General features: G+C 37.7%; 1 protein-coding gene across 1 annotated transcript in view; it reads left to right on the forward strand.

The window, feature by feature from the left end:
* Positions 1 to 10,253: 10,253 nt before the first annotated feature.
* The window catches only part of LOC138145764 (zinc finger protein 62 homolog), a 76,512-nt gene continuing 60,403 nt past the window's right edge, over positions 10,254 to 26,362 (forward strand). The window contains exons 1-2 of the mRNA XM_069067387.1: positions 10,254 to 10,391; positions 16,086 to 17,545. Coding sequence (XP_068923488.1) covers positions 16,150 to 17,545 — 1,396 coding nt within the window. The 5' untranslated portion in view covers positions 10,254 to 10,391; positions 16,086 to 16,149. The remainder of the gene's footprint in view (positions 10,392 to 16,085; positions 17,546 to 26,362) is intronic.

Raw genomic sequence — 26,362 nt, forward strand, 5'->3', positions numbered from 1 at the left:
TTCTAAGACAACTCCAAAAGGCTCATGATGGAAAATGCTATTTACATCCAGAGAAAAAAACTACAAAGTCTGAATGCAGATCAAAGCATACTATTTGCATTCTCTCTCTCTCTTCTTTTGTCTTGTTCTGTTTCTTTCATGTGGTACATCCCATTGGTTATAATACTTCTTTACAACATAATTAATGTGAAAATACATTTAATATAATGTATATGTAGAGGCTATATCAGATTGTATGCCATCATTGGGAGGGGGAGGGGAGGAAGAGAAAATTTAAAACTCAAAAGCTTGTAGAACTGAACATTGAAAACTAAAAACAAATACATATTTTTAAACTATAAAAAAAAAAGAAGTGAGAGTTTGTCTTCCCATTCTGTAAAATACTTTTTTAAAAATTCTTTCCTTTATTTCTCTTTATAGGAAGTAGAATTTGTTTTTAGGGTCACAGACAATTTTGTTTCTTCCTGGTTATATTTGGAATTTTTTCAATATAAATCAAATTATGTTTTATTGGATTTGGGAGGGGTAATAAGTTTATTCAAACTAGTTTATTGTCATCCTACTATAATGAAATTTCTGAATTTATTGAAATGGTATACTTCTTAAAAGTCCAGATGCTACTGTATTTATAATTACTTGCTATACGTAGATACATGGAAAAGCCACTGGTTCTGTTTTCATGATTTGATTTCATATCTTTAGCTGAATTATGTTGTTTAAGCACAGTATATTAATCCAATAGACCACTGTTGCATCAATACTGTACATTTATAAATCACATTAATATTTGTATATTAGTGTGGTCAAAATGGAACAATCTCTAGAAAAGTTGGAATCTAAGATATTTGTAGTGTCTTGCTTTTGCAGGTGAAAAGCACAGAGGTCCCCTGCTATCAGAGACAGACTTTGACTGAAGACATTTTAAGGATATTAGGCAGAAAAGTGAAAGGATTAGGAGGGTATACAATTAAGGCCACTGATGTTAAGGCAAATGAAGTCACTCAGGAAGTTTTTCTAATCTTGCCTGAGAATTGTGACCATGGAGGGACCCATTAAGAGACAATAAGAAGTTATTCTTGGGATTTCAGATTCATCCATCCTTTGAGGATGAGGAACTGCTTAAAGAGTTAGTAGGCCTTCTAATCAAAGTTGGATTCCTACAGAGAGATTGAATGTTACAATTAAACCCGAATTCCACTCTATCCATGAATCAGATGGAAGCCTTACCCACTGTGCTATTCAGATACCATTACTGAAAGTTATGCTAACTCAATGACCCATAGTTCCCAATAATGCTTATCAATCAATGATGGGGTGGGGTCAATTGGGGAGGGGATTGTAGCTTTTTGTATTGTCTGTCATTTGTCACATACCTATGATATTTGTACCCTATTATGTCTTGTATCTGATGCCTTGAGGAGGAGTTGAGATGCAATGCCCATCCCCTTTTTACTGACATGGATCTACTCAAATTGTTTTTATCTCATTACAAAACTTATCAATAAAAGTTGGCTCCATCTAACATATTGTTATTTTGACACATTTTTAATAAACTCCTTTGAATTAACTATTGCTAGCATATAAAAATCTGTCTCCCTCTGTATTCAGGGTCCAATGCCAACACTGAGTAAGGCAGCTGGTCCCAGTTTGTTAAGGAACTGACATGCATTGCTTAATAAACCAATATACTTTGCAGCCACCTTTGCTTCCTCAGTCCTTTCAATCTTCCACCCTCCACAGTTTTGGGCAAAGCCAGCTTGGTTGAGCCTGGATTCTGGCCCCAGAGTTGACAGTGTTTCAGAAAAAATTCCTACAGCCCTCTGGTTAATCATTCACCAAGGGAGTTTTTCACAAAAAGACTGCCTACAAAAGTTGTACTCTTGCTCTGGAGCCCTATTTCTTCTGATCTGTGATAAGATTTCCATTTGAGTGTGGGGTTAAGGTTAGATTTTAGAACTAAGTTTAAGTTAAAGTTAATTCAATTTCCCCTGGGAGATGGGTCTCCAAGAGAGGGGAACTTATGGTTTAATTTAGGATTAAGTTAAAGTTAAATTCAAATTAAGGATTAAATTGTCCCCTGGAAAAAGATTATGAGTTCCAGTGGTATTTAGTAGAACCAATAGTTAGATTACTGCTTGAGAAGTCAAATCATATCAGTCTTGACATTCTCACTACAAAGAAACCAGAACTACAGAGAAAGTTATTAATAGCTAATACTTACATAACACCTACTATGTGTCAGGCATTGTGCTAATTACTTTATAATTATTATCTGATTTGACCCTCACAACAGGTCTGTGAGGTGTGCTATTATTATACCCCTTTTACAGATGAGAAAACCAAGGCAAACAGAAGTTAACTGATTTACCCAAAGTCACACTAGGAAGTGACTGAGGCTGGATTTGAACTCAGGTCTTCCTAACTTCAGGACCAGTATTCTATCCATTGTACCACCTGACTGCCCCTAAATTGTTCCTAAATGGAAGCATGGTTTACAATATTCATTGAAGAGACAAAGAAAAGAATTGACAGAGTTAGTTTTATCATGCACCCCAAAGCAAAACGGGATATTAATTATTTCATAGTATATTTGGTCATCTCATATTGCAAAATTAATGGTAAGTATGGGGGGAGGGGGGAAGAAGACCACCATGAAAGTAACTATAGTTGGTCTATGCATCAAGATTGGTTGAATGAGAAGAATGAATATTGCAATCCAGGTGGAGCTATTCTAATGAGAGACTGGGGGAATGTGACTTTAATTAATGTCATTTATTTCCAAATCACCCCCAGCCTAGGGCAATCTAATCAAAGAATTTATCCCCTCCCAAACCTGTGTGGAACACCCAGGACCTTCCCACCTGGACAGGGTCTGAAGGAAATTGAGGAGAAAGGTAATTCTATCTGTTGTCATTACTCTTGTCCTTTAGAGGTTTAGCCTTGAACAGAGTGAGAACCCTGGATCTCCCCAAGTTATCAGTTAGTAATAATTATTTCTCTCATTTTCTAAGGCACTTTGTTCTAGGGAATAAAAAAAAAGTACTTTCAGTACTTGATCAAATTCCAAGAAAAATGATGTCCCATGGAATCCTTGATTCCATGCTATTCAAATGCCTAATTGGCTTTTGTGGTAGAAGGATCATTGAGGGTCAGGAAAGAATTATGACTCTCTGAAATAGGCTATCAAGGTGGCCAGATAAAGAGAATAAATGGCTTTTGATTCTCCCATTTGAAATCAGTCACTCTTTTGCCACACTGGACTGCATCAGTGTTTCAAGAAGATAATTTTCCAGGATTTAAGTACCCCGACATTTGAATTATTGTTGTTCTGCTTGAGCAAATCAAAGTCCCTAAAACTGACCTTTCTATCCTTTCTAAAAATATCTTTAGATATTTTTTTTTCTGGTCAGTCTAAACATGTAAGCCTAAATGGTTTGGTTCAGAGAGAATTCCAGCAAATATAAGGAATTTCTGCCCTTGGTTCATGTGGATCCCTCCCAAAGTAGCAATGCTTAGATAATAAACTGCCTCTGACAGACTTGTTCTGAAAGAGCAGAGTAATCAGTTTTTCTTCCTCACCTAAAAGATGTCAAAAAAGATTAATATCATATTTTTTTAAAACCTCTTTGAAAAATTTCATGGTGAATGAAATACAGGTCAGGGTCCTTTGGGAAATCTGAAGGATTTTTTTTCTTCAGAATTTAGATGCCTTATGATGAGGTATGGGCTATGGGAGCCCCCTTGACCTCTCCTTGAGTCCTTGAGGTACAGGCTCTGGGAACCTCCCTCGGACTCTTGATTAAATTGTCTCATTTGATGAGGCATTTGCATGAGGCCATAAGCCTTATTTTGTGGCTGAGTCCAAATCCTCTGTTACTAGACTTCCCATCTATCAAAATATTGATCCACCCTTGAACTGGCCTAGCCCACCATTATCTGTAGTCTCCAGCTACTTCCCACCCTTAATTGACCTCATTAACTCCTCCTGAAGACCCTCCCCAAACTCCTCCTCTAGACCACCCCTAGATTCCTCCCACAACCTTCTGTATGTAAGACCACATCCTGTCATGTTTGTGAGATCACCATAGAATAGTGAGAGAGCCATAGAATGACCTAGCACAGACTTACTCTGTGTCTAACGCAAGCAAACTTTTAATAAACTTTACTTTTCTTTGGCTGAGAAGACTTGAGTCAAATTCATTTGGCAGGACCCGGTGTGTTGGTACTTTGGGGTCTCCAGAGCAACCCTAACCCTCTTTATGGGTAACCTCTTCACCTTATATTGCTGTTTTGTCATATAGAGTCAAGGGGCAGCTGGGTGGCACAGTACATAGAGTGATGAGCTTGGAGTCAGGAAGACCAGAGTTCAAATCCAGCCTCAGACACTTACTCTGTGACTCTGAGCAAGTCACTTAATCCTATTTGCCTCAGTTTCCTTATTTGTAAAATGAGTTGGAGAAGAAAATGGCAAGCCACCCCAGTATCTTTGCCATGAAAACCCCAAATCTGGTCGTGAAGAGTTGGACACAATTGAAAAATAATTAAACAAAAACAACAACATTTAGGCTAATGGCATCTGACAGTACACGGGAAAGGTCAGACCCACTCAGAGGTGATCATTTATTCTCCTTTCTGTGTTTATCTCAGTAGCTGCCTTATGTACTTAACTTTAGAAAGCCCTAAGCCCTGCTAATATAAGCCTTGTCTATGCTGCTATGTCACCAACTCTGTATGACACTGATGTGGATACAGCAAATGGCAGCATAGGGGTTCAATAGACTATTAAGGGCTACTTTTCCAGTACTTTGTGAGGCACCTCCTAAGGAGGGCTCATTCTGTAACTTGAGAGCTTCCTAAAGTCCTTTTCTCCTTATCTTGAACCACTGGAAAACTGCATCCTCATCTAGAACAAAAATAGGCTATCTGGCTCTCTGCCAGACTGTTGCTATATAAGCCGACCTCCCCCAAATAGCAGTTGCTTTAGTTAGTCCCATCACTACATGCAGGCTTTTACATCAATAAAGCTGCTGCTGGCTAAGAGAAAAGTGAATCCTTTCCTGCCGGAATCTGCTCTCCTGCATTCCAGCCTCATCAACAAGGGCTACAAAAATATAACTGAGCAGAAGAAATAAGGAATAGGTTTTGTTGTCTGTTACCTGAGTGAGTCTGTCAAACAATATGACAGTCAAGTCTAGAACCAAAGGTATGCTGGTAAATGTTTAACAATTGACTTTTCAAAAATGCATGACATACTTTGTTATTCATATTTTCTCCATCACTTTGTCAAGTCTAGGGTAAAATCAATAAAATAAATCTTTATGAATATTTATTTTCTAATAAACAACTGATCAATTTTTATATTTCAATATTTTATGATAATCAATCAATACAATTTAAGTAACCACTAACTTTATTAAGTGTTAAAACAAACAAAAAAAAATCAAGCCCCGATTTGTAGCGTTTGCTAATTTCTAAGGTGTGTCAACCTTCAGAATTTGGTCTAAGAATTAAGTTGTATACACATCTCAAAGCAGATGAATATGCATAATGAATGCATGGGAGCCAGAGTCAGTAACTGAGCTCACCTTTGTGATTAGGCTGCACAGTTTATATCTCCTTCCAGCAGGGGTTGATGTCATTCCAACATCATTTCACCCCTGGACAGAGAAAACATCTCTATATCAGAGTATTCCCAGTTATATCTGACCACTTTTAGCCTTGGGATACCTAAACCAAGGCTTCTTAAACTTTTCCACTCATGAACACTTTTCACCCAAAAAATTGTTACATGACCTCAAGTATACAGGTATATAAAATAGGTATAGAAATTAAACATTTGCTGATAATATAGCATAAAGAAATTTATTTTAAAACATTCTTTGGTATATGTATAATTTTACCATCTATTAAAGATGAAATCAAATTTGCATACTAATGAAATGGATGTGTTTGTTTATTTTTACATAGAAAATTAAATCTTGGTGGAATATTTGCAGGACACAGAGCATCTTCAATGTTTTTCAGAGTTGATAGATATTTCAATTTTATAATCATCAGTGTTGAGAATGACACTTTGCATAAATTTGTTGTACAAAATGACAGAAGTATGTTTAGGGCCATTTCAGAAATTTCTGGAAATTCAGTCCTAATCCCAAGTCAAAATTCATTTGACAATTTTCTAGGAAATTCAATCTCCTGGCACTTCAGATGATCAATTATAACTCTTACAATTAAATCTTTGGGAAGGTTATTTTCAATTATAAATCATCTGTGGCTGTAAACATTTCTAAAGAACTATTTCTCACCCTATTCCTCCATATGTTAACTTTTTTTAGTAAAACTTTCAATTTTATCCTTTAACATAAATAAATGATACCATTTTTTCCTTGAAGCAACATGTTTAAATCACTGAGTTTTTTTTAAAGATATCTGACATTTACTCCAATTTCTCTCAATTGCTCTTAAAAATATTCCACCTTAAGAACCCTGCCCTGCAAGATAATAATTGCAAAGCATTTAGCTGGAACTATGACCCCGGGGCAAGTCACTTAACCTGTTTTGCTTCAGTATCTCCATTTGTAAAATGGGGATAATAATGGCACCCACCTCCCAGGGTGGCTATGACGTGGTTTAGGGGTTCTAGGAACCCCCAAAATGTCAGGGTACAGGGCAGCATCACCTGGAATGAATTCATGCACTCAAACTGTCTTCCAGTCAAGTTCTACAGTTTATTGTGAAGGCAGTAAAAGCAGTAAAGTTCTTAATGGAACCTGCAAACTAACAAGGATAATGCTGATGCTTATTATACAAAAGGATAGTGAAAGAATCTGGGTGGGTTTAAGGAGTGATAAGTAGTCTGGGGTGGACCAGGTATGACAGTGAAAGAAATGTCAAGTGGGCTAATTAGGTGATCTGGGTTGCTTCCAGAGACTTGGTCTTTTTCCTTTAGGGGTCCAGGTCCCATCAATCTTACTGACCAAATGAGATAATATTTGTAAAGTGCTTTGCAAATCTTAAAACACTATGTAAATGCTGGCCGTTATTTTTATCGTCATTATTATTTTAGAGTGAGGGAGACAGAAGTTAGGAGGTTGGTTATTTCTCTCTTCCTTCTCCCACTCATTTTCCTCTCCTTGGACTTCCAATACCCACAATGTTGGGTTTTCTCTCAGTAACTGAATTGTTAGTATGTTGTTGGTGAGTGATTCTGGATTCTTTGCTTAATGTATTAAGTTCAAAAATAACTTTGATCAAAGCTTTCTTTGCCTAGTATCCAGTTACTTTTGACTAATTGGTTGCATGTTCTTTTTGCTGATTTCAAAGGCTTCTTGACATGCTTATTATGATTGATCCCTAATTCACTAATGTTCACCAGTAGCAAACTTAGTCAAATTCTGGGCATAGTTATCTTTCATTTTCAAATAGAAAACTTTGCTGTCCGCTTAATGATGCATTAGGAAACAAAAAACTTTCCCAATAGAGTAAATACATCATTGCAAATATTTCTTTACATGGTTTGAATTTCTTGTCTATTCTCAGACCACCTGCTGTTTTTCTCAGCACCTTCTTCAATCTGTCAGGAATACTTGAGATGATTTTCCAAGATGACCTTTGGCTTCCTACATTCTTGGAAGCATTGAGAGACAATTCCTCCCCTAATTGGTTAATTCCTTTCCTTGCTTTGTTATAGACTTCATGTGGGCTGCCATGTCATCATAATGGCCAATTCAGCCAATTTGGCCTCAGCACCAGCTCATTTTTATTCTTTACTGAGATTCTTAGTCTTTCTCTTGGTTCCTCAGGGTCTGGGACATTCACTCTGTCTAGCATAGACCCATTTCAGCAACATATGGGGTCTATCAAACCCTACCTTCCCCCTTCCTTCTCCTTTCCCCATATTTCTCCTACCCCAAATCTTCTCTTACCTTGCCCTTTGCTGCAGTCAAATCCAAAAAGAGTTCCTCTTACTAAAAAAAAAAAAATGAAGCATTACATTTTTCTTTATAATATTTTACTTGCTTTTTCTTTTTAATTTCTTTGGGTCACCTCTTTTCCTCAAGGCTATTTTCTAAGACTTAAAAAGATAAGCCTATTTTCCAAGGTGAAAGAAGAGAAAAAATGTTGAGGAAGAATAGGAGAAAATAAGCATTACTTAAGCCTTTACTCTGTGCAGGCACCATGTTAAGCATTTTTACAAATATTCTCTCATTTGATCCTTATAACAACCCTGCAAGGTATGTATGATTATTACCCCTATTTTACAGATGAGAAAATTAAGCTGAAGGAGGTTGACTTCCCCAAACCCTCTTAATTTCAGTTCTTTCTCTCTATTAATTACTTTCTATTTCTCCTTTATCTAGTTTGCCTTTTATATGTTTGTTTACATGTCTCCTCCATTAGATTATAAACTCATTGAGGGCAGAGACTGCCTTTTATTTTTTCCACAACCCCAGAACTTAGCACAATTTCTGGCACATAGTGGACATTTGATAAGTGTTTATTGATGGATTGACTTGACCAGAGTCATACAGCTAGTAATATCTGAGACTGGATTCAAACTCAAATCTTTCTAATTCTAGGTCCAGATTTCATCCAATGCACCACCTACCTGCTGCCTCTCAATGTACACAGTAGACCATTTGTCACCCACCCATGGTAGCTTTCAAATTATTTTGATTTAGGGGCAGCCAGGTAGCACAGAAAGTAAGAGCACCGGCCCCAGTGTCAAATCCAGTCTTAGATACTTAGTACCACATCCAGAAATAACTGGCCGTGTAACCTTGAGCAAGTTACTTAACCCCATTTGCTTTAAAAAATATATTATTTTGATTTAATATTCGATAGATTTTGTTGCTCCTATTTTGGTTTCTCTGTGCGCTCTTTGTTTTTAATATTAGAGGAGAGCCAGTAACATGTAGGGAGCTTTCTGTTTTTCGTATGGGAAAATGGAATCTTTATACATTGCATATATTTAGCAGACTATTTTTAGTATGTTGTAATTTCATAAAGTCAGTATTAAAACATCTACTTCTGATTCTGACAATGTTCACCCACATATTAGATTGTTGTAGTGGGGGAGGGGAGAATCACTGGTTTCAGCCTCAGATTTGGTTATTGTGGGTATTTCAAGGTACATTAAGCTCTGATGACCTGTGATAGACATAGGAGTCCCATAGATGACACATCTGTGACCTCACCAAGGTCCCTGCCCCTTCCAACAGTGCGGATTCCAACCCATCCATGCCTCCTCCTCTTCTTGGCTGATTCTTACCTATCCACATCCCACATACTAGAGAACATCTAGGTTTTTAAACATTCCAAAAGGACAGAGGCAGCGCTGAGCCCGGACAGTGGTTACTGCTGGATAGCTCCTTTCCTGATGGAACATATGCGGCTCACGACAGGATAAAAGCACTAAAAATTCCATTTTACTAATTAACTTCACAAGGAACAGACTCACCTAAAAACATTTCATTTTCTTCAGATATTGCTTTCCCAGACAAAAAAATAACTACTGGGATAATTGAAAAGGAAGAAAATAGATCCGTCTCTGATAACTCATAGACTTCATTGAGAGAATAATAACTTGGTGTTTATACGAACCAGTCAGATCTTTAGACAAGTTAAAACGAAAATGCGCACTGTCCCTATATCTATATGCCGGTGAAAAATCCCTTTCACTCAATTTCCTCAGTTTCCACTTCGCTTCCCCGTGAATCTGCTTCTGTATTAAAATATATTGAAAGGGAATAAAATGCCATTTTGAAATGAAACGTGTATTCATTATATATAGACATATATGTGTATTATGCATATGTATATATGTGTGTATATCTATATAAATAGATTTCATTTCATGTATCTGTATATATGTATGTGTGTATAGATTTTAAATTTTATTTTTTCTGGAACAAAACCGAAGCTCCGTAGTCTATAGTTTTCAGACTCCAGACATAACCATCTTATTTTTTACAATTAGCAGTTTTATAATTACATAATTTTATGATTATGTCATTCAGTTTTATAATTAGTCATTCACCAACAGCCACTCCATTGGCTCTGCAGCCTCGATGGACAAGGTGGACCCGAGTTAAGCTTGGGGATTTGGAAAGAGCATATTGCATCTGGAGCCAGAGGACGTGAGTTCGAATTCTGACTCTGCTACTACCTGTGCACCCTTGGGGAAGGCGCTTTCCAGGAGGGGGGGGGGGGGGGGGAAGGAAGGGGGGGGGAGGCAACGCGCCGCAGAGGCGTCTGGGAAATAGAGGCCTCGAGGCGCGGAGGATTCTGGGCATCGTAGTTCGCGGGTCGTCTGCGCACGCGTGCTTGCTCAGTGAGATGGAGCACCGGCCGCCTTTGTTGGCTCGAAGCCGGCTCCGCTTGCTCGGAAGGTGAGTCCGGACCCGCGGGGTAGTGCGTGTTGGCATAGGTGTGTTCGTGCGTGTGTGTCGTGTGTGCAAGCTACGTCCCTCTTCAGGTGTGAGCGCGCTTCTTGTATATGCGTACTGGACCGTGTGCGCGCGCGCACGTGTGGGTGCTTGAACGGGAGCGCGTAAGGGGGCGGGGCCGAGAGCAGAACTAGCGCATGCGCAGCTCTAACAGGCGTGTGCTACCGTAATCTCTTCCCCCCGGCGTGGGCAATCAGAACCCCTCGGTCTGTGGTTCCCAGGGCAGAGCACTTGGAGCTCCCTACCCCAACGTGATCTGGCGTCTAGACGAACACTGGGGGAATGGAAGATACAGTAACACATAACATATGCAAAAAGCCAGGAACAGACAGATGTGTCGAGTTATTTCGTGTTTCTTCTGTTCGCCCCGGGAGTTGATTTCATTTCTTCCCCTTTCAGTGAAATTTCCAGGAATCAAAGCCTACTGCAGACATGACCAGAGCGGGTGCTCACCAAGCTTATTAAACTGAATTACAGATTTCTAGTTTCCATATTTTTTTAACTTGTGGAGCAGTCCAGCTTTCTCGTCGCGTTATAAGTATTTTTAGTAGAAATTTAGTTCTGCTATGATTCTAAACTTCATTTAGTATTTCATTTTCAGAAGCTCACTGGCTTGTAGTCTGTAAACTGTTCTCTTTCCTTTTTTAAATTGGGCCAACATTGTCCCATTTTCTGTGATCCTTTGGACACTCCATATGAGTCAGCAGTCACAGCTTCCAGGTCTTTCAGGATGTACAGGAATCATGACGTCTGAGTCAGGTGACGGGAAGCGGGGAGCTAAGAGCTCTTGAGTATCAATCCCAGTAGTCATTTTTTTTGTTCTGTCGTTTCCATTGTAAAGTTCATTGTAATTTGTAAAGAAGAGGGATACAAAATTAGAAAAGAACAGCTCGGCCTTCTGTCTCCTCAGTTATCTTTGTCCCTTCCACCACCGACCTAGATCCTAGTCCTTTTATGATCCTGCATTTTTTCCTCCTGGTGTAGCCTTAAAAAAAATTTTTTTTTGGTGTCCTTAACACTATTCCCCCTAGAGACTAGTGCATTCCCTCTCTTGATTATCTCCAATTTATCCTGTTCATGTCGTTCTTGTGCATTTTTGTTTGCATCTTGTCTTCTTCGTTAGACTGAAAACTCCTTGAGAGCAGACTATCTTGCCATTTTTTGTTTCCCTAATGCTTGGCCCAAGGTAGGTGCTTAATAAATACTTCTTTGACTCACTCTCCAGCTTTAGCTCATTGTGAATTTTAGCATTCTTTACACTATTTCTATAGCACTGTGCCACAGTCATGTTTATCCTTTGTTACTTGGTATTTTGTACATATCTAATCCCTGTCTTTGCCCTGAGCTCCAGTCTCACTTATCTGACTTCCTTTGTATGTCCTAGAAGCATCTCAAACTAAATTTAATCAGAATGCAATTTATCCTCTTTTCTTTGCACAGTTTTAATATTATTGTTGAGAACTCCACTATTCTCACAGTTACACAGGCATTACACTCCAGTGTCATCCAGGATTCCTCACTCTCATTTACCCCATGTGGCCAGTCTTTTGCTAGATATTGTTATTTCTACCTTCACGACATCTCATATTCATCCCCTTCCTTCCACTCATATAGCCAGCACCCTAGTTTGGGCCTGCATTACCTCTCACATAAACTACTATATTCTTGTTCCAGTTGAGTTCTCTTCCTCCAGTCTCCCAGCACTTCAATTCATCCTCCATTCAGCTGCTAAAGTGCTTTTTGTAAAACTTAGATCTGACTATGTCAATGTCCCCCTCAACAATCCCCCTCTTTCCTTCAGGATCACATATAAACTTCTTTGTTTGGCATATAAAGCCCTTCATACCGCAGTCCTTTTCTGCTTTTCCAGTCTTCTAACGCTTTGCTTTCCTGCACACAAGAGCACTGCCCTTCTTACACCTGATCAGATTCCATCTCCCATATTCATGCCTTTTCACTCAGCGTCTCCGTGGCTGGCATGTTCTTCTTCCTCATTTCTACTCTTAGATTCTTAGTCTTCATTAGAGCACAGTTTAAATCCCACATGTTTCTGGAGGCCTTTCCGAGTTTCACCAGACAATAATACCTTCCCCCTCAGAGTATCTTCCACGTACCCTGTATGCTTAGTGTATCTATGTAGTTTTTTATATATCATTTCCCTAATTAGAATGTAAACTCTTTGAGGGCAGGGACTTTGTTTTTTTTTGTCTACCTTTGTATCCCCATTGCTGAATACAGTGCCGGGCACAAAGCAAGTGCTTAATAAATACTTCTTCATTTAACTTGACTTGTCCATTTCTTTTTAAAATTTAATTTGGTTGATGAGTTTCCCATGACTCCACATTGCTCTCTTCAAATAAATCCCATTTTTGTTATCAATGAAATTGTTTTCCTTTTAGAGTTTCATTCTTGACTATCTCCCATCCCCTTTGGGCTGACCAGTATGGTTCTGTACCACCAGAAATACAGCACAGAGTGAAACCTGGCCCTGTCACAAAGCCCTAGTTAGGAACCAAAACTGAAGAGACAAGTAAGTCAGAGAAAACACCAAACAGGATCAAAAATTATTGCAAATATGGAGATCCCCTAAAAGAACTACAAGCAGAGGCTCAAAGGAAAACATTATTTTCCTCAAGAACCACATGAATACTTAGAGGAAATGAAGCAAGGGATAAAAAGTGAAATAAAAGCTCTAGAGGAAAGGATTGGAAGGAGAATGAGTAACTTAGAAGACAGATCCAGTTTCACAGCCTAGGTGTAATCTTGGACTCCTCATTCTCTCTTGCCCCTCCCCTCCCCTCATATTCAAGCTGTTGCCAAGGCCTGCGGATTTCACTTCTGAAACATCCCTTGTAGATTTCACCTCTGCAACATCTCTTGTAGATTTCACCTCTGCAACATCTCTTGTAGATTGCACCACTGCAACATCTCTTATAGATTTCATCTCTACAGCATCTCTCCTAGATGTCACCTCTGCACCATCTATCTCTTCCAAAATTTTAGAGCAGTTTGATTAATGAAACAAGAAAACCAGGAGAGACATTAAAGACAAGCAATAGTCATCCCAAGAATATTCCCACTAAAGAAAGAGGTCACCAGTGTAGTCATTTTGGGGGAAAAAATAGTTTGAGGTCCATTCTTGCTATGCAATAGAAAGTTCTTTTAGAAAAGAGACTACATAAATTTCTTATATACAGAAAAAAAAAAACTTCAGATATAATCCAGACATTAAATATTAGGGAAAGACTAAGGGGGAAACTTATAAATGTAATGAATATGGGAAAAATTTTTAGTGACTGCTCAGCCTGTACTCAATGTTATATAATTCATTCTGGAAAAGAAACTCTACAAATGTAATGATGGTGGAAAAGCTTTCCAGATCTCATCCACCTGATAATCATCAGAGAAATCCTATGTGTGTATTGAATATGTGAAAGCATTTATTAAGAGTAACCCTTACTTAACATCTGTGCATTTTTATTGAAGAAAAACCTATGAATATATTAAATTGGGAAATGTTCATTTGCAAGTTATCTTATTGAACATCAGTTCATTCAAAGTGGAGAGAACCCCTATAAACATAATAATGTGGAAAAGCCATGAGCCAGAAGTCATTTCTGAAGCCCTATGTATTTAATGATGGTGTGAAATCATCCATATTTACCTGGGTTCTCATTAAATATCTGATAACTCATGTTGTAGGATGCCACTAGGAATATCATTAGTACGGGGAAAATTCAATCAGACTTTTCACTTTGGCAAATACCTGAGAGTTAAGGCAGCACAGATTGCCAGTAACTGTGTTGTTTAGGGGTTGAAAAAGGTAAAGGTTTTCCATCCTCTCTCCCTTATACCCCCCGCCCCCCCATATCCTGCTCTTCTACAAAACACTGTCATCATAAGGTCCCCAGACCATGGAAACAGTGGCAAAGTATGAGTGCTGGTGAACATGGATGGCATGCTGACTGATTTCGAAGGCATTCTGCTATTAAGGTTTTATCTCTGCTTCTCTTACAAGGTATATGTGGCCCTAAAGAAATATTAGTGGGATTTTTTTTTCAGTCTGGGAACAATCTGGAGCCCTATAGCCTAACTTAGCAGATAGTTTTGTATGCATATGAAGTCCCTAGGCTTTTTCTAGAGCTGGAGTCTGTTCCACAAGCCTTAGAAGCCACATACAGGAAATTAGCTGCATGAAAGAATCTAAAGTTTTCATTTGCACAAGCCCACTACTGCATTAATAAGAAAATCGAGGAGAATACACACTATGAGCACATCTTGTAAAAAGAAATTTTGTTTCTGAAGTGACAACTGGAAAGAGATCTTAGGTAGGTAGCAAGAAAAAGTAAGCCCAGGACAAGACTGAAAAGGCACCTGCTGTAGGAACACATAGAGATCATGGATCTGTAAGTCTCATGTAGCAGCAAGCACCCCAGCATCCCCAGGGTGGCTGCCAACACAGGTCCTTATATCTGCTTTTCTAAAAGGAAAGCAACTCAAAATGGGTTAACAATCTTGCTTTAATCAATCAAACATATTTACCTAGTTCAGGGGAAAAAGCACCCCGAACTTCAGAGTATACAGATAGAAGTTACAAGAAGACAGAGAAACATTTCAAGCAGACAGGCCTCCAATTGTGCAACCATTGCATCCATATCTAGTCAGTTACCAGAGAGGTAAGCATCAACATCTGGGTTTTTCAAAGCTAGAGAGTCTCCTCTGGTCAAATCACACAACATTTCTCAAAGTGAGCCCCAAAACAAAGCCTCACATCAAGGTTTTATATAGCCTTCTCCTGGGTCAGAGAATGTAACAACCCTCTTGACCCCACTGCCCAATCAAAAAGCATTCCTGAAAACCAAGCCTCCTGCCACAGGCTCCAGGTGCACTTAATCCTATCAAAGGGCCTAGGGGCAGGGAAGATCTTAAATTCCCATTCCCCTAACATCTCAGCCCAAATAGGGAAGACTGACTTCAAACAGAAAGGATACAGGAGCTTAAGCTGAGGGAAGCTTAAGTAGACATTTAGTCCAGGTGATCTCCATCTTTGGCCTATCAGACATCTCCAGAAATATCACGGTAACCACACAGGACTGTGGTTAGGGCTAATACAACCTTTTCACTTTGAAAAAATAATGCCATTGTCATGGTAGTGGAGTCATTCAAATCTCAGAAAGTTATGGTTCAGTGAAACACAAAACAGCTGCTAAATGCTAGACATGTTACATAGTTTAAAAAAAAACACAAATAGTTGAATCGTGCTATATTGCTCATACACTCTCTTTATTCTCTTTGATCATCTTCACTTTGCATCAGTCATCACCTTTCTTCCTTCCAGATTGTAAAACCACTTTTTTTTTTGGAGGGCAGTTGGGGTTAAGTGACTTGCCCAAGGTCACACAGCTAGCAAGTGTGTCAAGCGTCTGAGGCCAGATTTGAACTCAGGCCCTCCTGACTCCAGGGCCGGTGCTCTGTTCACTCACTGTGCCACCTAGTTACCCTGTAAAACCACTTCTATGATATATAAAATGCATTTTCTCCTTGTAGACATTCTTTTGAGTCAGATTATCTTCTCATTTACCTTTTCCCCATCATTGGGAAAATCTGCCAACTGAATTTTTTTGGTTTGTTTTTCAGACTGGGATGGTAGGCCAACAAATCAACTCCAAAGAAATTCATTTCTTAAGAAGGATCATTTCAGATGGTAATAATGGAATCACAGGATAGTCTCTCTGACTCCAAGTTAAGAGAAAACCAGGAATGTGATGCTTGGTTAAAGAAGCAGCTGGTAAATGAGGAGAGACATTTGAGGCAAGCAGTAGTCCCCCTCAATGAAACTCCTGGAGAAAGAAATCATGAATGTACTCAGTTTGGGAGACAATATAGTCTAAAGTCAACCCTTATTACAACACAGAAAGTTCCTATAGAAAGTACACTACATAAATGTGATATACATGGAAAAAACTTAAAACAAAATTCAGATATAATTAAACACCAGGGAAATACAGAGAAGAAAACATACAAATGTAATGAATGTGAAAAGGTTTACAGTGATCACTCAACTCTTACTCAGCATTATATAATTCATACTGGAGAGAAACCCTATAAATGTAATGATTGTGGAAAAGCATTTAGTCGGAGCTCATCCCTCAATAAGCATCAGAGGATACATACTGGAGAAAAACCCTATGAGTGTAATGAATGTGGGAAAGCCTTTCTTCAGAGCACACACTTTATTCAGCATCAGAGAATTCATACAGGAGAGAAACCTTATGGGTGCAATGAATGTGGGAAATCCTTCAGTCAAAGCTCCTATCTCAATCAACACCAGAGAATTCATACTGGAGAGAAACCCTATGAATGTAATGATTGTGGGAAAACATTCAGTCGGAGTGCACACCTTACTCAACATCAGAGAATTCATACTGGAGAGAAACCATTCAAATGTGATGAATGTGGAAGAGCTTTTAGTCGAAACTCCTCCCTTTTTGAACATCAGAAAATTCACACTGGAGAGAAACCCTACGAGTGTAATGAATGTGGCAAGGCCTTCAGCCAGAGTACACTCCTTACGCAACATCAGAGAATTCATAGCAATGATAAATCCTATAAATGTAGTGAATGTGGAAAAGCCTTCAGCCGGAGTTCATGCCTTTCTAAACACCAGAGAATACACACTGGAGAGAAACCTTATAATTGTAATGAATGTGGGAAAGCTTTTAGCCAAAGCTCATGCCTTTCTAAACATCAGAGAATTCATACTGGAGAGAAACCCTATGGATGTGATATTTGTGGGAAAGCCTTTAGTCAAAGCACACACCTTACTGAACATCAGCTTATTCATACTGGAGAAAAACCTTATGAATGTATTAAATGTGGGAAAATGTTTAGTCGTAAGTCATCCCTTCTTGAACATCAGTTTATTCACACTGGAGAAAAACCTTATGAATGCATTAAATGTGGAAAAACATTTAGCCGAAAATCATCCCTTATTGAGCATCAGTTTATTCACACTGGAGAGAAACCTTACAAATGTAATGAATGTGGGAAAACCTTTAGCCAGAGGTCATGCCTTTCTAAACATCAGAGAAGTCACACTGAAGGAAAGCACACTGAATTTGATGATCCATGAAATCACTGATGTATAGTTAGAATCTCATAAAATTTTTGGTAATTCACATTTGAGAATAACATTGGGAGTCCAGTGAATGTGAGGAAAACTCAGTTAGACTTATCATTTTGCTAAATACCTGAGAGTCCAAGCAGCACAGTTTATCATAAGCGTAGAGGTTTGAAGAAAGACAAAAGTGCTTTTATAAAACATTAGGTGTCATTCTGTGGTTAGTCATTAAAATCTGATTGAGCAGAATGCTCTAAAATGCAAAATAGCAGCAACTAAATACCAAGCTTTCTAATAGCAAAATAATAACAAAATAAAATATTTAATTTTAAGCAAACTAATGAAACATGAAGAAAGCCCTTTGTAGTGAAAGAAATATTAAACACATTCAAGTCAGTGTCCAAAATGTTGTATTTCTATAAATCTATCTGCTTATCCTCTCTAACACCAAGTTTTTAGGTATATATGTATTCAACTTCAATAAACCAATTCACTCTGGGCTTATCTTTGGATTCAAAACAATAGCCCTTTGTTTCATGTAAGTTTTTATCCATTTATTCCAGTCACACCTTCTAAGCATTATTTTTAAGCCATGCAAGGTTCAGGATACCCTCATTTGTTCCATGTGAATCCTAACTCATAATTCTCAAGGTTTCCCCATTTCTTCCTTTCACTGAAGGGATCACTTATTACTTCCCTCTTTCCTCAATTTTTTTACACATGAGATGGCTTGAAACATTACAGAGCAGAAAATTAAACAGTTGTAGTAAACTGTCCATGCTAAAGACTTACATTTTTCTGAATTTTGAAGTTTTTTACAGTGCTTTCTTTATAGCACCCCTGTCAGATATGACATACAATATCACTATTCATAAGCGTGGTTTTCCATACATTGTCCCAATAATTACAAAAGCCTTCCTAGTTGAATCAGTCAGAGGTATGAGCAAGGCCTGGGTGTTTTTATTGAATCAATCATCTTACCTCATTCAAAGTGAACACCTTAATCAGCGAGAACATCTATTAATCAGTCAGTCAAGGGCATTTGATTGTTTGAGAAGTCATTTCATAGGAGTGAAAGCCAATGGATACAATAAATCAGTGCTGCACAGGAGTATTGGGGATGGTTGAAGAGACTCAGTTATACCCTGTGAATCTTATATAAAAGCAAACTAGTTTCAACCAGGATTTGAGTGTCTGGCAGCATAGAGAGGAGTTCCAACCAAGTCCCTGAGAAAGAATCATTGAGAAAGGGGAAGGGGTTTTGGAGAATGAAGAAAGGATCCTCTGTTTTCTCCCCCATGACTTAACAAGAGGAAGACCTTGTGAACTTTGGAACGCTGGAGGACATGGGCATCCTAGCAGTATACCCAGAAAACCAATAGCTGATGGCAGTCTCTGCTTTGGAGATAACCGCGAACTAGCTCAGTTTCAGGACTTTAGAAGAAGCCCAGCAGAAAGCTATACCATTCTTACAAAGGAACCTCCTGATGCCACACAGAGGAGAAAGTACTGTGTTCTTGCTCACTTTACTGTTTCCATGTATGCTTGTGCTAGTCTATCCCCACTCAGACGAGATGCTTTGTGCCAACTAGTTCTCATATACCACCTTGGTAAATAACCTGTTTCTAAAAGCTAATTAAGTTTGTCTGGTCAATTGATATTAATAATCAATGGAATTAAGATTAATAATCGATGGAAAGCTACTGTTAGGGGCTTGAGTTCTAGTACTAGATAAACCAGCAGCACCTCCCAACGCTTCAGCGTGTCTTAGAATTCCTAGTGGAGCAGCTGCCCTCTGGAGACCAGCTTACCTGGGTGAGTGGGAATTTGCCATAGTAGCCCAAGAACATGTGCAACAATTCCCATTTTACACCAACTCTGTAGAGTTGAGACTTACCTAAGATCACACAGATAATGTCAATGAGAAAATCTTTTAAGTTTCAAACCTGAAAATAACAAAAAAGAAAATGATTTGTGTCCACAAAAAGGCGGTGTTTGAAATTGTTGAGATATTTGAAATGCTTAGAAATTCTAGGAAGCCCAGAGGATTCTGGGAAGCAGTTGAATTAAAAGGACAAAGGATGGTCTTTTGTATGGGAGTGTTTCCTATTAAATAATTGGATTATGGATGGCCTCTTCCCTTTGTATGGACTTAAAACACTTTGACCAAAGGCTGCAAATCTCAGTCCAAATCCTTTGGTTTTCCCAAACCTCTTCCATGTTCCTTAAATGGGCCTCCAAATGACTGAAGCTACTTTTTGATAAAGAGTTTACATGCTTTTCAGTACCTGATATATATTATTCAAGGACCTCATTCCTTGGCTGACAAAGGCCCATCTTGAATAATGAATTTTTCATGGAGGTACTGGTCAGAAATCCTGCCAGCTGTGCAGGACATTGCATTTAGTCTTCCCCTACCCTCCCACCTCTTTTCCATTTAGAAGTAGACCATTCTCAGGACTGGTCCCTTTGCTCAAATACTTCCTATTTCAGGTTTTCACATGACAATCTTCTCTGGTTGTGCCCTTAGTGCTTGAAAGTACATTGCCGCTTTCACCTCACCTGTTTGTTTTCAGCTTTGTTTGATTAGACACTCTGGTCTGAGTGCATATTTCAGCTAAGTCTGTGTTAATAAATTGTCTAAGGGCCTCAGTAAAATGTTGAAACTCATTGAAATAATTTTTGTCTTTTAATTATTTAATGTTGCTCAGTCCTTCAGTTGGGTCCAACTCTTAATGACCCCATGGACCATACTGTCCATGTCCATGGTATGTCCATACATGGACATACCAAAAATGCCAGAATGGTTTGCCATTTCCTTCTCCAGCGGATAAAGGCCAACAGCGGGTAAGTAACCTGCCCAAGGTCACACAACTAGTAGATGTCTGAGGTTAGATTTGAGCTTAGGTCTTCCTGACTCCAGGCTCAGTGCTCTATTTTCTGAGCCATTTAGTTGCTATTTACTTAATGTAGGTGGGAAGCTTTTTCTCAGCATTTTACTATCTCACATCTCCAATTTTGCTAGGTCATATAGTTTTATGTGCATATTGTTTTACTGATCCACTGGTAGTAAAAAGGGATTAATTTGGCTTTAATGTAATGAATTACATTGTTTTCAAAATTTGTCCAATTTTTCAAGGTATCCAATAATGGAAAGGCTAAATGGCCTTTGCAATTTTGGAAAACTACTTACAAAACTACTGAAAAAATTTATACCCAATTTTGGCATAAATATATTACAAGAACTTGGGAGGATGGGGTATTATGGCTGTATATTCCAGCTATTAATCCGCTAACTCTAAAGGAAATGTGTAATAATATTTATTTGTCATATTGCTGAAGTTATCTATTGTGGAATATAATTTACAAAAACCTAGTGGTTCCTTCACCCTCATTAAAGATGTTGTTGATAATTATGTATATTATTTTTTAGAAAAAATATTAGATGATATTCCTTTCAGCTAGAGGGATATGAGAGGGGCACTGCATCAGTTCTGGGGGTTTCCAGATTGGTGGATGATTTGGAAGCTTCCAAGATTTGTCCCTAGCTTTCCCTTTTTTGTACAGAAAAAAGCCAATCTCTGATGTCTATTAGAAATGTTCCCTCCTTTTCCGCAGTTCCAGGATGGTGATTTGTAGAGAGCAAAGTGTTTGCTAAACTTGAAGAGTTATACTTTGGAATCTTTGGGTACAGTAATTGCTAGAAAGGGATGGGAATATAAGATCTCAGTAGTTCCCCATTCAAAACTAACAAAGGAGGCATAGAGAGTATTAAATACAATTTCGGGTGCTATGGGGCAATTTAGTTTCAACTGGGCATATTTATTAAGTTATAACTGGAAAAATGAGAAGATTTAGCCTGGTATTAAAGATAAAACAGAAAGAGGAGAAATTAAAACTGCATAGGTCCATGATAATTGATCAATATAGCCATTCATCTCTCTAGGGATTTCTTGCCTCTAAATTCCTTGGCCAGTGCCAGAAGAATAACCTTGAGTTGTTCTCTCAAGTGAAAGACAAAGACTTTCTTATTAAAGCCCAGAATTATAGGCTTTCCCCCTTTAGATTCTACATTAAAAAATAGTAACTCAGATTTTATAGAGAAGGGACAAATAAACTTCCAAGATACAAAAATTGTAACGTGGGGGAACAGATGAGTGGGTAGTGATAAGTGATACCCAAAAAGAGCATCAAAGAAAAGAACAGCTATGAAACTTTTTTTAATACACAGAGAACAAAAAAATAGTTCATAAGGGGATCCAGATAAACAGGGCAATGTTGGAACTATTGAATTAAATTTCGAAAGCAGAATCCAACAATATATTGTTCACAAGAAACACACTTGAAACATCAAAAAAGAGTTAAAATAAGGTACCAGGGCAAAATATATGATGCTTCAGCTGAAGTAAAATTAAAAAAACAAAAACATAAACAGCATAGTAATCCTGGTATCAGACAAGAAACAGCAAAGATAGATGATTAAAAGAGATGAACAAAGAAACCACATTATGCTGAAAGACAACAGACAATGAATTTGAAGATAGAGGCAATGAATTAATGTCAATATTTAACATCTTTCCTTTTTTAATAGCCAGTTAAAAAAAATTTTGAGTTCCAATTTCTTTCCATTCTTCCAACTCCTCTCCCACCCATTGAGAAGGCAAGCAATAAGACACCTCTTATACATGTGTTGTTATTCAGTCATTCAGTCATATCTGATTTTTCATGTCCCCATGGAACATAGCACACCAGTCCCTTCTATCTTCTACTGTGTCTTGAAATCTGTCCAAGTTCATGTTCATTGTTTTCATAACACTATCCATCCATCTCATCTTCTCATATCCCCTTTTCCTTTTGTCTTCAATCTCCCCAAATCAGCATCTTTTCCAGTGAATTCTATCTTCTCATTATGTGGCCAAAGTATTTCAGCTTTAGCTTCAGTATTTGACCTTCTAGTGAAAAGCCTGAATTAATTTCTTTAAGTGTTGATTGACTGTACATGTGAAGTCATGCAAAACATAGTTCCATATTAGTCATGCTGCCAGATATAAAGAAAATGAAAAAATGCTTCAATATACATTCAGAGTTTCTCAGTTTTCTCTGTCTCTCTCTGCCTCTGTTTCTCTCTGTGAAAAACATTTTTTTGGTGAGTTCTTTGGAATTATAGTGGACCACTATATTGATCGGAATAGCTAAGTCTTTCATAGTTGGACATTATAACAATATTTCTGCTTAACATTTTCCCAATTAATGGCATAGTATATAAATATTTAAAAGGAAAGATAAATGAATTATAGACAGTAAACCTATAACAGTGAAGGACCACAATGCATCCCTTTCAGACATAGATAAATCTAAACAAAAATTTTAAAAATTAGCAAAAAAAATTTAAAAAATTAAAAAATTAGACTACAGGAGCATATCAGAAAGATGATATTCTATGCCTATGCTAGATTTATGCCACAAACATAGAATTATTTCCACATAAAGAAAAATATAGATAAGATCAACTATATTAACAATAAGAACAAAAAAATCTTGTGAATAATATATCAGTAGATCAGACAAAACTTTAGACAAACTTTAACTGTTTAACAATCCTGTTCATTTTTAATGGGAACTTCCAATATTTTTCTAAAAAACAAACAACAAAAGAATAAATGTTATTTTTTCCTTAATATGATAAATAGTATCCATATAAAACCAAGAGTCAACATTATTTGTAATGGGGATAACATAGAGGAATTTCAGATAAGATTGGAGTTAAAGCAAGGATATCCATGGGTACATTATTATTTAATACAGTGCTTAAGATGCTACCTGTAGAAATAATAAGAAAAGGAAATTGAGACAATAAGCATGAACCAAGAGAAAATATTTTCACATTTTGCAGATTATATGATGGTTTAACTTAAAGGACCTTAGAGAGTTCACTAAAAATTAAATGAAATATTAACTTTAACAAAGACACAGGATATAGTTGTCAACATTTCTATATATGTGCAACTCAGGTGGAAGAGATAAAAGAAAAATTCTATTTAAAATAACTACAAAATGTATAAAATGTTTGGGAGTTTACCTGCCAAGACACACACAGGAACTATATGACTACAACTATAAAGCACTCTTTACACAAATGCAGACTTAAATAATTGGAGAAATATTTGCTCATGGATAGCTTGAGCTAATACAGCAAAGACAACAATATTACCTAAATTAATAGACTTACTGTCATGTCGATCAGACCTCCAAAGTATTACCTTATAGAAAAAAAAAAAGAACAATTTTTCTTTTTGGAGGGGAGAGGGCAGGGCAATTGGGGTTAAATGACTTGCTCCAGGTCACACAGCTATTCTGAGGTCAGATTTGAACTCAGGTCCTCCTGACTCCAGGGCTGGTGCTCTATTCAATGCGCCACTTAGCCATCCCTCAGGACAATTTGCCTAGAAAAAAAAATAATTCATCTAGAAGAACAAAATGTCAAGAATCTCAAGAGAGATAATGAAAAACGTTGGGATTGCAGGGACCCTAACAATACCAGATCTTAAATCACACTGCCGAGCAGAGATCATCAACATGATTTGGTGACATTTAGGAAATAGATTGATCAGTGGGGCAGTTTAGTTATATAGCATTCAGAAACAAATAAACACAGTGGCCTCATGTTTGATAAACCCAAAAGACCTCACCTGCTGGGGTAAGAACAAACTATCTAAAGAGAAAACACCTAAGAAAAGAGAAAATGGAGAGCAGTCTGACAGAAACTCGGACAGAAATGCCACATACACAGAAAAGTTCTAAATGGATATGTGACTTGGACATAATGTATAATATCATAAACAAATTAGAAGAGTAACACGGGAATTATCTTTCGAATCTATGAATAAGAGAAGAGTTCATGACTAAACAAGAGAGACTAAACAAGTATCACAGAAGATAAAATGGACAATTTTAATTACATAAAATTATTTTTTGCACAAACAAAACCAATGCAGCTAAAATTAGAAGGGAAATGTAATCCAGGGGGAAATCTTTGCATTAAGTCTCTCTGATACAGGCCATATTCCCACAACACTTAAGGAACTAGTTGAAATTTAAAGATTAGAGCACTAGATCTGGAATCATGAAGACATGGGTTCAAATCCAGTCACAGACATTTACTAGCTATGTGACACTTCCCTTGACTCTCTTGGCTGCAATATTTTTATCTGTAAAATGGGAATAATAATAGCGCTTATCTCCTAGGAGTATTATGAAGATCATATGAGATTATATTTGTAAAGCTCTTTGCAAACTTCAAAGTGCTGAATAAATGTCATCATCATCATCATCAAAGGATCTGAACATGTAGTTCTCAAATGGAAAAACCATATGAATCTATAATCTATACCCCTATGGAAAATACTCCAAATTAATGATAATTAGGAATTTGCACATTAAAATGACTTTGGGCTTCCACATGATACCCATCACATTGGCAAAGTTTAAAAAAAAAAGAGGAAAATGACAAACGATGGAGGAGCTGGGGGGAAATAGGCACAGTGGTGTACTGCTGATGGAGCTGTGGAATGGTTCAGCCATTCTGGAAAGCAATTTAGAAATGTGACCCCCAAATGACCAAATAGTGCATACCCTTTGACTCAGCAATACTTACTACAAAGCCTAAAACCTAAAGAGACAGAAGAATGAGGAAGAGGACACAAATGTATAAAAATATTTATGGCAGCTCCTTTTATGGGGAAAGTAAGAAGATACTCATCAATTGGGGAATGACTTAGCAAATTATAGTACAAAAATTCAATAGGATACTATATTGCTATAAAAAGAATATGAAGGGGCCAGTTTTAGAGTAATTCAGTCAACAAACATTAAGCATCTACTATGTGCCAACACTGTATTAAACAGTGGGGATACAAAGGCAAATAATAGAACCTACTCTCAAGGAGCTCACAGTCAAATAGGATACAACACACAAACAACAACGTACAAACAAGATATATACAAGATAAATTGGAGGGAAAAGAGGGAAGGCACTAACATTAAGTGGGATCAGGAAAAGCTTCTTGTAAAGCTGGGATTTTAGCTGGGACTTCAAGGAAGCCAGGAGAGAGAGATGAGGAGGAAGAACATTCCAGGCATGCAGAGTGTGTGTCTGTGTAAATGTCAATGGATATATCCATACACATTCTATGTTTATATACACACATACATATACCATATATCTCTGGATGTGTATGTATGTATATTTTTCTGAGGAACAAATTCTATAGCTTGTCCATCTAAATCGATAGCATAATCTAGACAATAGGCATTCTTTATCCTTCCTGTGTAGATGGTCAAGTCAGACTCTTTTGAGTAGTTATGGCTAAAGTGTGACCTTGGGCAAGTCACTTAACCTCAATTGCCCTGCCTTCCACGCTCCAAAAAGAAAAAAAAAATTATTGGGGCAGCTAGGTGGTGCAGTGAATAGAACACCAGCCCTGGAGTCAGGAGGACCTGAGTTAAAATTCAACCTCATACACTTGACACACTTACTAGCCATGTGACCTCGGGCAAGTCACTTAATCCCAATTGCCCTCCAAAAAGCAAAAAAACAAACAAACAACAAAAAAAGTTGTGTGGGATGTTCTGAACTGCACTTGACTCAGACCAGTTCCCTGGTAATATATGTTGGGTATAAAAACAAAATGAGACACTCAGAGGTCACTCAACAGTTAACAAAAGAGCGTTGCTTAGCCAAAGAAGGATATTCAACAAGGACTTGCTTTGAGGATGCCTCGAGTTGATTCAGCTG

This window comes from Petaurus breviceps, unplaced genomic scaffold (assembly GCF_028583685.1).
Source record: "Petaurus breviceps papuanus isolate PSGF00001 unplaced genomic scaffold, PetGlider_PUasm1.0 139, whole genome shotgun sequence".
Classification (NCBI taxonomy): Eukaryota; Metazoa; Chordata; class Mammalia; order Diprotodontia; family Petauridae; genus Petaurus; species Petaurus breviceps.